The sequence below is a fragment of the Mus pahari genome, chromosome 10, assembly GCF_900095145.1.
Source record: "Mus pahari chromosome 10, PAHARI_EIJ_v1.1, whole genome shotgun sequence".
Classification (NCBI taxonomy): domain Eukaryota; kingdom Metazoa; phylum Chordata; class Mammalia; order Rodentia; family Muridae; genus Mus; species Mus pahari.
The window spans coordinates 50,407,697-50,422,969 of NC_034599.1; the positions used below are offsets into that span (position 1 = coordinate 50,407,697).

Here is a 15,273-nt window from a genome sequence, read left to right on the forward strand (position 1 = left end):
AAAGGAAAAGAAAAAGGAAAAGAAAAAGAAAAAGAAAAAGAAAAAGAAAAAGAAAAAGAAAAAGAAAAAGAAAAAGGAAAAGGAAAAGGAAAAGGAAAAGGAAAAGGAAAAGGAAAAGGAAAAGGAAAGGAGGTAAGTGGTGAGTGATAGAGAAAGGCACCTGTTGTCCACTTACTCAGACAGACTATGCACATAGATGCACACACAGATGCATACACAGATGCACACAGACACACACACACAGAGACAGACAGTCAGATGCACACAGGCACTCATGCACGCACACACAGAAATTAATAAATGAAAAAGAAAATTAATAAATGTAACTGTACTTCAGATGAGAATATTTTTAGTCTGAAAAATTACACATTGAGGTATTCAGCGGCAAAAAGCCACAATGTTATAACAAAAAACAGTTCAGAAAATAATTTACATATGTACACTGTATTATTTTTTTAGTTTTATTTTCCTAAGTTTGAAATTAACTCCAAATCAGCTAAGACGAAAGGATGGACTATCCAGAGACTATCCAACCCGGGAATCCATCCTATCATCAGCCACCAAACCCAGACACTATTGCATATGCCAGCAAGATTTTGCTGAAGGAACCCTGACATAGCTGTCTCATATGAGGCAAATACAGAAGTGTATGCTCACGGTCAGCTATAGGATGGAACACAGGGTCCCCAATGGAGGAGCTAGAGAAAGTACCCAAGGAGCTGAAGGGGGCTGCAACCCTATAGATGGAACAACAATATGAACTAACCAGTACCCCCAGAGCTCATGTCTCTAGCTGCATATGTAGCAAAAGATGGCCTAGTCAGCCATCATTGGGAAGAGAGGCCCCTAGGTCTTGCAAACTTTATATGCCCCAATACAGGGGAATGCCAGGGCCAAGAAGTGGGAGTGGGTGGGTAAGGGAGTAGGGCAGGTGGAGGGTATAGAGAACTTTCAGGATAGCATTTGAAATGTAAATAAAGAAAACATCTAATAAAAAAAGTTGAAAAAATAAAATTCTTCTAATCCATAAAAAAGAAAGAAAGAAAGAAATTAACTCCAAATCAAAAGTTAATTAGAAATAAAAAGTAGGGCTGGTGAGATGGCTCAGTGGGTAAGAACACTGACTGCTCTTCCAAAGGTCATGAGTTCAAATCCCAGCAACCACATGGTGGCTCACAACCACCCATAATGAGATCTGACGCCTTCTGGTGTGTCTGAAGTCAGTTACAGTGTACTTATGTATAATAATAAATAAATCTTTGGGCCGGAGCAAGCAGAGACTGAGCAAGCGGGGCAGACTGGAGCGAGCAGGTTTGACCAGAGCGAGCAGAGGTCCTAAACATTCAATTCCCAGCAACCACGTGAAGGCTCACAACCACCTGTAGAGATACAGTATACTCACATACATAAATAAATAAATCTTGAAAGAAAGAAAGAAAGAAAGAAAGAAAGAAAGAAAGAAAGAAAGAAAGAAAGAAAGAAAGAAAGAAAGAAAGAGTAGTCATTGCCACAACGGTAGGCTATGAACTAATCAGTGGCTTCCTTCCGATCAAGTCTACATCCTGCAAGGGTGTGAGGTTGTAAAGACACTAGAAACTGTTCACACTTTGTAAATTGTTCTGAATGACAAAACAAAAAACAAAAAACAAAACAAACAGACAAAAAACCAAAGCAAAGCATATAACTAAATTCAGGGCATATTTTGGGTATTATATGTTTTCTCAAATTAATAAAGAAAATAAAACAATTGTTTTGTACAAATAAGAAAACTGACTTTATATGGTCTGAATGTGAAGCAGAGCACTTCTGGCTCCTTACAACCAGAAAAAAATAGTGGTGATACTTTCCAAAGTTCTTACAAAACTGCCAACGATTCAAAACACTGAATATTCTAATAACAGACTGGGAAAAGAAATAAAGCCGTGAAATGTTCAAAAGTGGCAAAATGAACATATTTAGCTTTAAAACAAAGAATGCTACATTAGCATTAGTGGAAATGTATTTAAATAGCACACAGTTCAAATGGGTGGAGGTGATGAGAAATTTTGGATGTTCCGAAGTGCAATTCTTGCCAATTGTGGGATATGGCTGCCAAAAACCTAATGCAATATTAAGTAGCATTAATTAAGATATTATTTAGGGTGACAATAGCCTAACTCCACACTAGTCAGCAAGCACATAAAGTAATACATTCAATTCTGGACCTCAGGTTTCCTTATGGCCCTATGGGAATAGCTCGTATCAGACTTAATCTTCCTGCTAAGACAACTGTAAACCTGATTCAAATACGGATAACAGCTGTTTAAATATGTTGGAGATCAACACTGACAGGTAGAATTTGAGCAGCCAAAATTCTGTAGGGGAGGGGAGCACACAGATATGAGTCCAGCATACTTCTCCTCTCCACAGGGATAAAGGCCAATCAGAAATCAAGCCCTTTAGGTAAAAAAAAAAAAAATGCAGTCTGACTGGTTGAAGAAAATATACAGAAGATATGTGGCTACTACACTAGTTGGAAATGTGGAGATGTGGAGAAAGTTCCAGAGAAGAGACAACCACGAGGGAGAACCACAGACTCTACAAATAAATTCCACTCATGATGAGAGCTTGCAGCAAATTAGAAATAGCAAAGAAGTTTCTCAATTAGATATCATCTCAAAAAAATAAATAGGCACACCATAGACGTGGAGAAAGTAAATCAGAAACTTACCAGCAGAATGTATTTTAAAACTTCCATAAATCAATAATAAAAAGCAATTTAATAAAAACAAAAAAGATTTCAATAAACACTTTTAAAGGAAAATACCTAAATAGTCAGTAATACAAGTTACCCTATAATACCATATAATCATGTGAAAGTAAGATTGAGAATCTAGGATTGAAGGACTCATGACAGATATATGCAATATGTGATTCTAAACTACTATCATTTGCTATAAAGGGCACTAATGAAATGACAGGCAAAATACAAATGGAGTCTGATGGTATTTATATGTCAATGTTAGTGACTTAATAGGCTGCAGTGTGGCTGTGTAGGAAAATGCATGAGTTTGAAACTAAGAGGGCATCATAACATATCATATCTCTCAAATGGTCACACAAACACAAAAGTTGCGCTTTATACCTGCCAATTGATTGTTTCCCAGAAAGATTTTAGACCACAGTGTGTGTGTGTGTGTGTGTGTGTGTGTGTGTGTGTGTGTGTGTGTGTGTGTGTGATTCACCATGCCTATAATGGTCAATCTTCATTGTCAGCTTAGAATTATCACTGAAACAGAAGCATGCCTTTCTGAGTACTTTTGAGGGTATTTCGCTAAGCAGGACAGGGAAACCCACTCTGAAAGTGGATGATACTATCACATGGGCCAGGATTCCTGACAGAATGAAAAGAGGAGAATGAGCTGAGCACCAGCATTCATTTGTTTCCGGACTTGATTCAGTGTGACCTTACTGAGCTCTTGACCAATCTTCCTCACCATGATGAATTGGACCCTGGAACCATGAGCCGAGGTAAACCTTCCTTCCTTCAGTTTCTTTTGTCTGGTATTTTGCCTCAGCAACAGGACAAGTAACTAGCATAGTGCCCAAATAGAGAGTTAATATACTACAATTCTCTGATGGGTTATAGGAGCAATGTTAAAGTCTGCAAATCATTTAATGTTTAATCTCCTCATGAGCAAAATTTGATAGTTCTATATTCTAAGAGTAGTGCTGAATAAAGCTGACTGCATGAAACTTACTTACAATACAAGAATGGATGCCACCAGCCACTCCCTGCACTCTGTTCTTATTTAATAACTATGAATGCCCCCTTTCTGTCACAGCAAGTCTGCTTGCTACTTCAGAGTATACACTGAATTTCTTCTAAAAGTAGTTTTGATTAGGAAGCTGTTGATCTTTTATGAATTCAAGCCTAAATGTGTCTACTCACATAAAACTGTACATGCAAGATTTCCGCAAAAAATATATGTGTGCCACACCTAATTAAATGTCATGGATGGCTCCAGCTCATCTGCTCAATAAATCTATTTTCATAGCCAGACTAATGTGGTATGACAAGCAAGTCAGTCACACAGTGCTTTGACTTAATTTATGAATAGTTTTAGTGCTATATTCAGTACTGAGACTGTCTCTGCTTCAAGTAAGCTAAGTAACACAAAATATATTAACCAAAAGAAGAAAGATTGCTTCACTGAACTTTGTTAAAATGAAACCTTTCTTCTCAGCAAAAGAAAAAGAACAGGAGAGTCCTAGCATGAGGAAAAAGAATCACTGTACATACCTCAAAAATAATTGGTATACATACTATATAAAGGAGCTCCAGAAAAAGACAATGAAAAGATAAGCAATCCAACTTTAGGAGGACAGATATTTCAAAACAAGCTTCAAAGAGAAGTCTTAAAGGAGTTGGGGGATAGGAAACATAATCAAAATATTTTGTATAAAAAGGTTTTAAAAGATGATTTTGAAGTCATCATCTAATAAACTAGGGCACTCGGAGATCTCAATGGATGTGATATAATATATTGTTTTGAAATAACAAAAAACACTTTGTTTTGAGTTATATAAAAATATTTTCCTCATGTCTCATGCAATATAAATTTAAACTGGAAAATGATTCAATACATTACTTATGAAATATGAATGGTTAGGAGATGTTTTAAAAGACTCAACTTTCAAGTCAATATTTCCTATATTTCCCTTTTAAGTTCTGCAAAGGGTTTTAGAATATCTTATCTGGCTAGGTGTGATGGCTTAAGCCTGAAATCCTAGCACTTGGGAGGCTAAAGCAAGATGACTGCTAAGCTCTTGGACAGAGTGAGATTCTGTCCCATCCTCTTGGCAAAAAGGAACATTCTAGTAGTACTTATCTGTAAAGATCAAAATTCCCTGAAATTCATGCAAACAGATAAAAAATGTAGAACTAAACTAGGTGCTCAGGAGGACACAAGACTATAACTGTCATTAGTAGTTTCTAATGACAAAGGTCCATGAATATAGGTTCGATTAAAATAGGTTAGTTGTTGGAACTGCTTTTAGACTTTATGGACAATAAATATTATCAATGTAAATTTATAATAGCAATAATAATAGATAGGAATGTAGGCCAGTGGACTAGCACATACCAAGCACGTACAGAGTCCTATGTTCTCTCTCTACCACATCATACACACAGAATAACAACAAAGGCAATGGCAATAGTAACAGAGCATTGTGACCTCATAACGGTTTAAATCTTTTTGCAAAAAGTTCCTAATTTTAAAATTGCTAAGCATTTTATTAAGATCAAACCCATCAGATCTTGTGAGGACACTTTCACCATCATCATGGTTAGCAGTATAGGATCACTGACTAGGACATAAATCAGTGAAATTATTGTCCAACAAATACATACAGTGCTGATCCCTACAGAATTCTGCAGGGCGTATTTTATTGCAATACTTACTGGAGCTACTATTTTTCCTGTCTGACCAACTTGCATGTCATTGGGAACAAAGCCAGCATCAACAGCAGCTCGGGAAGCACCAACTGAAAGGGAGGAAGTGTCATATTTTCAAGCTCTATTATTCAGCTAGTGTGACAGTCACCAACAACTACAAAATAACATCCTAGCATTTTATAGTCAAAAAGTATTGTATACAGAACTCACTTTTGAAAAAGAAAATCCTGATTAATGATTTGTAACTGATCAAGGATTCTAAACAATAAATACAAGTACATTTTTCAAGAAAATAATTTTCATTTTATGATATACTCACAAATTTCTTTGGTTTTGTTTGTTTTTGAGACAAGGTCTCTCTATGTAGTCCTGGCTATCCCAGAGCATACTATGTAGACCACATTGGCCTTGAACTCACAGAGATCCTCCTGTCTCTGCTTTCTGCATATTTGAAGGCATGCACCACTACTCCAGGCATAAAAAATGCTGTATAATATCATTATCTATTATAATCAGATAAAGTCATATTCAATACAAGACTGAGGTTTAACAAGTATCTCATATTAAATTAATAAATAAAAATGTAACTGGTTCCTTCTCCACAGTAGATCTATTCTTAGGGCAGAACCACCCCTTCTGGAGAGTGAAGGAAAGGGATTTAAGCATTCCTTCTGTATACTGTTGCATTAATTTATTCTTCCTGTTGTAGTTTCCTAAGATGATTAAACTTAGACTGCCTTTCTTTTTTAATACACATTTAGTACTATAAATTTCCCTATAAGAGCTCATCCTGGTGGTATAGGTCTGGACTCCTAGCTATGTGGGAGGCTGAAGCAAAAGGATCATAAGGCCAGAATGGGCAAGGTATCCAGACTGTCTCAAAGATTTGGAATTTAAAAATAAACAAGTAAGTAAATAAAAAGGGGGTCACGTAGATATAGCTCAATAATGGAATTCTTGCCTAACATGTGAGAAGCCCTCAGTTCACTGCCCAGCACTTAGAATAAATTCCCCTCCCCCACACCACTGACTTCACTGTATCATACACTTTTTTTTCACTCAGCTTAAAATATTTCTTTTGAAATGTATTCCTTTATTCATATGTTATGCAGAAATGTGCTGTTTAATCTCTCCATGCATCTTGGGGTTTTTCAGTTGCATTTCAGTTACAGACATCTAGCTCAAGCTAAAAACAGACAGAGTATAAACCCTGCTCCTTTACATTCATGAAGAGGTCATACGGTCCCAAATACAGTCTTCCTTGGTGAGTGCTCTGTCACCTTGAGAATTTGCTGTGTGTAACACAGACATCAATAGATGTTAAATTCAACCCAGCTAATTGCTGAATTCAACTGAGTTTCCCTATAGTTCTATACATTCCATGGGTACAGAATTCTGGGTCGGGGTTTTTCCTCTCAACACGTGAAGTCTTACACCCGATTCTCATCTTACTTGCATGATTTCTGAAAAGACCAATGAACTTATCTTTGCTACTTTCATAGGGTAAGACTTTTGTTCCTCCACTTTGGTTTCTTTCATCTTTTATCTTCATCTTTGACTTGTTATAGCTTGGAACTTACACATATACATTGGTGTTTTCTGTGCTTCCTGGATCTTTGCTTGGGTATGGTGTGATCCTGCAACTTCTCAAGCTTTGCTGTACCAACCCCTCCTGTTCTTTTCTCCCACCTCCATCACACCCATTACTCTTCAGTTGTAGTCGGATTTTGCTTCGGTTTTTATTGTGTCACTTGTACTTTTTAAGTGTCCTTGAGGTCCTGGGTATTTCAGTGCTGACTTCTAACTCTTTTTATCTTTGCTTTTTAGCTTTAAGCACGTCTGTGGCACAGCTTCAGGCCCAGACATTCTTTCCTCATCCTTCCAGTTTACTATGCTTATAAGATGCAGTCATTTCCGTTTCCATGGGGTTTTTAAATCTTTATCATTGTTTTAGTTCTTTCTCACAAGAAAGAAAAGCAGTGTGCATATGTAAGTTAATCAGGAATCAGAGCATGTGTGGAGGTGGAGAACAGCTAGCAGTAGTCTGCAGTAGGCTCTGAAGTTGGCATTTCAGTACTTTACAAATCAAAACTAGATAAGATTCTTAAGAGTTGGCAATTGTAAAACTGCCACACACATTCTTCAAAAATTACTAGGACACCCTCCTCCCTTTATAGATGTTTCAGTTTTGGTCTAATAAAACCACTACAGAAAGAATAAAGTAAATAATGGTCAGTACTGGAAATCATGTTAAGCAAAATAATGTGGAATCTAAATTTAAAAAGTAAAGACATGGAAGTAGAAAGAGAATTATATAGAAAGAGAAAGAGAAAAAAGAGGAAGGCAGGAAAGAAATAAGTTAATAGGGGAAATATGACCAAAGTATTCTATGTACACTAATAGAAATAGAAAGGCAACAGCCAAATGTTATTTTGTATAAATGACAAATAGTCCATCAATAAAGCTAAGTCAATGAAGGAAAAGGAGAAAGCACAATAACCTGAAGCATTGGAGGACTTACATATAAGCATAACGAAAAACACTTCCAGCAAAACGAGAACACTGTGCTACAGAGGAAAATGACCTTTACCTGCAGCATGCAGTTGATCTGCCAGATCATACAGCAGTTTAAAGTTCTCTCCACTCTTCAAGCCCCGACCTCAAAACACATAAATAAATAAAATCATGTACATACGAGTTGCACTCTGTAAAATGTTTGCCATTTTATATCCCCAACCTAATGCCCATATTATAAACTGCCACCAACTCTTCTTCAAAACCTTTTATGACTGCTATGAAGCATTCATCAGTGCAGTTATTTAACTACATAAAGAACACTATAGTATCTGCAGTTTCTCCACTATAATGGAAATACTTGAAGTCCAAGATGCCTGATCCACAGCTCTCTAGCTCATTGCCATATCTGTGGTATTAACATGCAGCTCTTATTAGCATTTGGTAAATATCCCCTGCATAACTAAAGAAAACTTTTGGCTAGATTTCAAAATCCTTGAGAGCAAACACATTCTACCTGTTATTTTCATTTCTCCAGGAAATGAGAACGCAACAGGCCAATCAAAAAACATATATGGACTAATATTTCCTGAAAATACAAGCTGATACACAAGAAAAACATCTTTGCAAAATATTAATTCGTTTCCTCTGAATACCACTTGAACAATAGATGGATGTTAGGAACAGTAACTATTTTTTATTGTTTAATATGGAAAGATTTTTAAATCACATCAATCCTTATCATCTGAGTCAGTCAGCTGACAAACTACAAAGGAGCATAATATACAACAAGATGTTAAGTCTTACACCACATTCAGGTTCTGATATTAACTGTGAAGGGCTTTCTAAGTGTCATCCACACAGACCAGTATAACACTCAAATCATTAAAAGTAGAATAGAGTAGGGGTTTTTTTGTTTTTTTGTTTTGTTTTTCCAGACAGGGTTTCTCTGTGTAGCCCTGGCTGTCCTGGAACTCACTTTGTAAACCAGGCTGGCCTCGAACTCAGAAATCCACCTGCCTCTGCCTCCCGAGTGCTGGGATTAAAGGCATACACCACCACGCCTGGCTAGAGTAGGGGATTTATATGCAACTCTGAGATTCTAACCACTTTTTCTATAATTCAGAAGCCAATCAAATGCCACAGAAAAACATGGATGTCTGTAAAACCGAGATACCATGTGGCAGAGATGTGCGGATGAAATTTGTGCCCTGCTCCCCAGTGTCATATTCTATTTATGATCTAATTTCATATTCCTGGTAAAATATGACTAAAACTTGCAATTTACCAACTTCTGTCATTTGTAAAGAAAAAGTAAAACAAAAACGCCTATATTCTAGATTACAGATTCAGCTCTACAGTAGTATAGAGCTTGCTTACCAGTTACAAGACCCTGGGTTCTATCCCCAGAGCCACCAAAACCTAAATAAAAGTCTGTTCCTTTAATGAGGTCTGTGCACTACATAGCTTATGTCATCTTTTAAATTAGTACTGCACTTACCACCAGATACCACCACTTTGGCACCAGTTAGTTCTGGTCGGTCACTTTTTGTCAATTTCTGGTCAAGCCACTCTGATATTCCCACTGATGAAGAACTTGGTGCTGCATACATTGACAAATTAAAAATGATGTTGGCTTCAAATATATAGTGGTAATTATTTTTTAAGACCAACACAAAAACATCCAACACTAGGAAACTTAAGTTCCTACATTTTCACGGTCCCAAATTCATTTTCTTTAATTAAAACGTTTTAAGAGGGTACGACTCTTGAGAAGTTGATACTACTCATAAGTTTATCTGTAAAAACCAGAATAACCCATTCTCTCTAGTGTTCAAATAAGATGCCAGCCATGTTAAAGTGGAAGCCCTAGTTCTACCATTATTACATTCTTCTATTATGTTGAATCACTCAATACCACAATAGGAAACAGTAATGAGTTAAACAGCCCTAACATAAATGTAAGTTTCATCATAATTGATCTTTTCTCCTACTTTTTAATCTACCAAAGTGATTATCCTTGAACCAAGATGATGTGAAACAGACATAAATTATTATTATTTATATTACCTTGTAATATGAGTCAGCTGAACTTTTACTTTGCATTAGAAATTAAAGTAGACACCAACCCGTATTCTAATCTAAGCCAAACAAACAAGAAATGCTAGCCTATCGAAAATTCCAGCCTATCAAAAAGGCTCATATGAGAATACTTACCCTTTTCTGAACTAGCATTTCCTCCACTTGTTGCTGCAGTCTCAAAAGATGTTCCTCGAACAGAGAACACCTTTACTTTCTCATCACACTTTACTGTACACAACGCATTTCCTGAAACACAAAATTTATTATGAGGAAGGAATGCCAAAAGTATTCCTGTCAGGTTCAGAATTAATTTTACAAAAATGAGGCAAAAATAACCACAGGCAACTTGTTTCCTACCCCTGCTAAGTCTAGGAGAGGAGGAACACCAGAGAGAAGACCATCACCAGGGGCCACCTGTACAGCCAGAGTTACTGCCTGGGATCAACACACAGAAGCAGGTGGCTGTGGTGAGAAGGCACCTCTCAGTGGGAGTGGGAAGGAAGCTTCTTTCTCCCAAACCAGCTCTATCAGTAACCTAAAAATATGAACTGCTATACCTTTATACAAATGCAACTGCTGTACATAACAGAGGAAGATAACGTGAAAGCATGACAGGACATAAAATACAAGTTCAGAGGAAACAAAGGTTTAAAAGGATTAGACATTTTGCATTTTGAGTGACTGACACTATGACCAAATACTTGAATATCACTGAAGATTACAGGTCTGACGAGACATACGACAACTTTAACCAGAACAAAGGCAGTAACCAAAATTGTTGCCTTTTCCAGTCCCACTGGAGATCAATGTGCTTAAAAATAATCAATCAAGTAAAGAGATGCTGAAATGAATTACTTAACGCACATTCAACTTCAATTGCACATTGAAGCAAAGACTGAGAATACTATTTTAAAAAGAGTTTGCCTTTCAAGGTACTACTTACAAAATATAGCTACTTAAACAAGACCTGACCAATGATAATAGCAACAGACGTGCTGATATAGAAAGGGTGAAGTCTCACAGGTCCCATCACTAGACAAAGAAGCACAGGACAGCAATGACTGCTGAGGGAGGAAAACTAGCCTCTCTCAGGCATGAGCCCTTTAATTGGTTATCCAATACAACTGGCTATCCAAACAGAAGTAGCCAGCTCTGAAATCATATACATACAAGCAAACTAAACAGACAGAGAAGTTGTAGTTATACAGTTATGCATATGTGTATGTAACAGTAATAAAGAAAAATAGGTCATCAACTGACAGCAAAGGAAATGACAGGAGAGGTTGGAGGGAGGAATGATATAATTACGTCGCAATTAAACATTTAAGATACATATATATTGGATGGCAAACTTAATTTTTATTAACCACTGGAGGGAAAGATCTCACTCCATAAACTGTAAGGCCAGTATAAAAGCACTGTGCACATAATAAATCAGACAGTAGCTATTCTCAAAGCATTTTTCAGAAACCTTTAAGATGGTCCATTTAATCGTAGGTTATGTTTCCTAATCCTATTTCTAAGATTTATGTATACTGTGAAAATTAACATGTTGATTAATTATCTTCCTTAGAACTTACCTGCATAGATAGTTCTCACAAATGTGTCAGGTGACTTGATCTCAATGATGTCAGAAACTGGGGCAACATTAAGTTTGGCAGCTACTCTGGGCAGAAGGTTCTTAAAAAAAAAAAAAAAAAAGTGAGTTACAGAAAGGCAAGCTGACTGATATAATGATCAACAGAGATATCTCCTAAACCCCTTTAAAGGAGTGTAGCTTCTGTATAAATTTTAATTGAAATTCAAATATTTTACACTTCACATGTATCTCTGGACAAGGGATATCAGCCTAGCTTTTGAGATAGTCTTTGAAATTAAGTACCTACCATTTCTGTATATTAGGAGTTATAGAAGATTTATAATAAGAAGAAGCTGATTCAATTTGATAAATTATGAGATCTACTGCCCTAATAAATATCAAGTACAATATGTGACAGTTATGGATCCCTGAATTTAAACAAGAGAAAGAGAAAAAAATAGAGGAGTAAGACACTGGAAAAGCTTTTACTATATATATTTACTAGAAAATATAAAAGAAAAAATTTCAACACAACCTTTGTCAAGTTCATGTTGTATAAACAGGTCAAGCACAGCAGCCTGTGTGTCACATATAAAATGAATGCCAGAAACAAACACACATGCTCTGGCTGATACAGGCACATAACAGTTATATGTTATACATGTGTAACTTTGTTCTCAGTAGCCAAATCCTTAAGCAGGTCAAAATTGCCTTGGGTGTTAGTTACCACATCTTGTAACGAGAGGAGAGACAATCTGCACATGTCTAGTTAAAATCCTATGACTCTAGGATGCTAAAGCAGAAGAGAGTCACCCAGTGAAGACTGAATTTCCAAGTTCTGGACAGAGGTTCCTTTACATAGTATATGTAATTTTAAAAAGAGAAGCATTGCTTTTTAAAAAGAATTATTTATTTTATGTATGTGAGTACACTGTAACTCTCTTCAGACACACCAGAAGAGCCTCAGATTCCATTACAGATGGTTGTAAGTCACCATGTGGTTGCTGGGAATTGAACTCAGGACCTCTGGCAGAACAGTCAGTGCTCCTAACCACTGAGCCACCTCTCCAGCTCTGAGAAGCATTGATTTTTATCTCACAAAGATAGACTTCTTCACAGCTCATTCAGTGGCACCTCCCTGGTTTCATGACACGGCTTCTGGAAGGCATGATTTAAGATAACATCACAAACTGGTTCTCTCTCTTCTGTAAAGACCCTTCTAAACTACCTGCCATTCTCCCTCATTCTGTATTCTCCCACACATACATATAATTACAATGTACTGCCTTGACTAGCATGAACGTAATAACCATGCTGTATGACCCCTAACTAGGATTTTAAGCACCCTGATGGTAGGGGTTGTGACTTCTAGTACTCTTCTGTTTCTACTTGGTGACTTCCTACAAATGATACTACAATTACTGACAGAATCAGCTTCCTGACTACAGAGTTTCTAAAGGAAAAGGTTCTAATTTGCATTTTGTCACACCTTCATTAGATAGTAATCCTTTCAAACATGAATAAAGAACTCTGGCCTTGACTACTAAAAAGTACCAATGTTAGTTTCCTTGCTCTGAAGATCCATCCTCTCCCACCCTTTCCCCACTCCCATTTCCACTACCCCTCCACCCCAGGGGACTCATCTCCACATTCACTGTGCTCTACCATCCTGCCCAAGTTCCTAAACACCCCTTCTTCCCTCTGAGGTCCTCTTTCTACTTTCATTACCAATACCCATATACACACATATATAAACATTCAAAGCTAAGAACCAGAGAAATAGTATGTCAAATAGTATGTCGTATTTGTCCTTCTGAATCTGGGTCATCTCAGTATTTGAGCTTCCAGATTCATCTATTTTCCTGAAATTTTCATATTTATTTCTTACAGCCCTGCATTCACACATTTCCTGCATCCATTTATCTGCAGATGGACATCTAAGCTGGTTCTATTTCCTTGTTATTGTGAATAATTTCACAGTAAAGTGTGTGAGTATCTCTGAGGTAGGATATAGGGTCCTTTGGGTATAAGCACAGGAATGGTACAGCTGTCTCATATGATAGTTCTACTTGTAATTCTTTGAGAAACCTGATTTTCATAACGGCTATACTAGTTTACACTTTCACTCATAGTAAATAAAGGCTCCCTCTCCCCCTAAATCCTCATCAGAATTCTCTCTCTTTTATTTTCTTGATGATGGCTACCCTGATGAGGATAAAGTGAAATCTAAAGTTTTGATGTGCATTTCTTTTATGGTGAAGGAGGTTGTATATTTTTAAGAGTACTTGAATGCTCCCCCCCCCCAACCCCTTTGTTGAAGGCCTGGTTCTAGCATTTACTCCATTTGGGAGATGATGGAACCTTTAGGAGATAGGACCTATGGAAAGATAGTTGGTATTATGCCTCAAAGGAAATATTGAAATGCTCATTCTTTCTTCACCCTTTCCTTTCCCTCCCTTCTCTCGGCTTTCTGGATACTACAAGATTAGCAATTATATCTTCTCATGTACTTCTATCATGAGCCATGACCTCCTAATCTACCACAGGGCCAAAGTGACAAGATGAAATGACTGAAACCACGAGCCAAGATAACATACCTCCTTTTGCTCAGGAATATTTTTTTTCACAGTGACAAAAAAGTAATAAACACACTCACTATTTACAGGTTCATCACAGACCTACTATGGTCTCCCTATGCATTCCTCCTATGGACCTTCCCTTGTTTCAAATGCATTTATAGTTTATCAGGATCTATCTATTTTGTGGCTCTTATTGTCAAGATTTTATCTGTCATAAAGTCAAGGCCAGAGTAATAAAATTTGAGAATTAAAACACAGCAAAAACCATTTGTTGTTGGGTTCATAGTTTTGCAGATAAATTTTCATCAGCCAAACTCAAGATTTAATTACCCAGCACTGAAACAGTACTCTCAAGAGTACTGGGTGGTCCACAAAAATTCATCTATCAATTTAGAGGAAGATATTAAAATTTATAATACCATGTGTTGGCAATTTAACAATTTCTACCAAAAATGTTTAAACCATGGTATTCCACTCACCTGTTTTTACTTTTAGAACTCAATTTTAAAGATATGCTAACACAGGTATGCAAAGATGCACGTACAAGAATATTTTCTTTGAAGCAAGTGACTGAAAACATCCTAGCTGACCTTGACTAACACAGAACGTTATGCAGACAACACACTGTGAGCTAACATTTTCAAGATGTTATCAAGGAAAAACTCCTAGTCACAAAACAATACAAATATGTATATACATGCACAATTTAAAGACTGATAGGAAGAGACCTAAAGGAGCATGTCGTTGCTAAGAGGTACACTCCTGAAATAGGAAGAGTAAGTAGGAACCATGAAAGGGATCCACTGCTGGGCAGTGGTGGCAGACGCCTTTAATCCCGGTACTTGGGAGGCAGAGGCAGGCAGATTTCTGAGTTCGAGGCAAGCCTGGTCTACAAAGTGAGTTCCAGGGCTATACAGAGAAACCCTGTCTCAAAAAAAAACAAAACAAAAAACAAAAAACAAAGCTGGGCGTGGTGGCGCACGCCCTTAATCCCAGCACTCGGGAGGCAGAGGCAGGCGGATTTCTGAGTTCGAGGCAAGCCTGGTCTACAAAGTGAGTTCCAGGACAGCCAAGGCTAC

The 15,273-nt window shown here is 37.1% G+C and overlaps 1 protein-coding gene across 1 annotated transcript in view; it reads right to left on the reverse strand.

Annotated features, from left to right (window-relative positions):
* The window catches only part of Etfa (electron transfer flavoprotein subunit alpha), a 65,533-nt gene that overhangs the window by 25,760 nt on the left and 24,500 nt on the right, over positions 1-15,273 (reverse strand). Inside the window, exons 5-9 of the mRNA XM_021206696.2 lie at positions 11,617-11,716; positions 10,172-10,282; positions 9,456-9,557; positions 8,031-8,099; positions 5,447-5,529 (exon numbers count right to left, since the gene is read on the reverse strand). Coding sequence (XP_021062355.1) covers positions 5,447-5,529; positions 8,031-8,099; positions 9,456-9,557; positions 10,172-10,282; positions 11,617-11,716 — 465 coding nt within the window. The remainder of the gene's footprint in view (positions 1-5,446; positions 5,530-8,030; positions 8,100-9,455; positions 9,558-10,171; positions 10,283-11,616; positions 11,717-15,273) is intronic.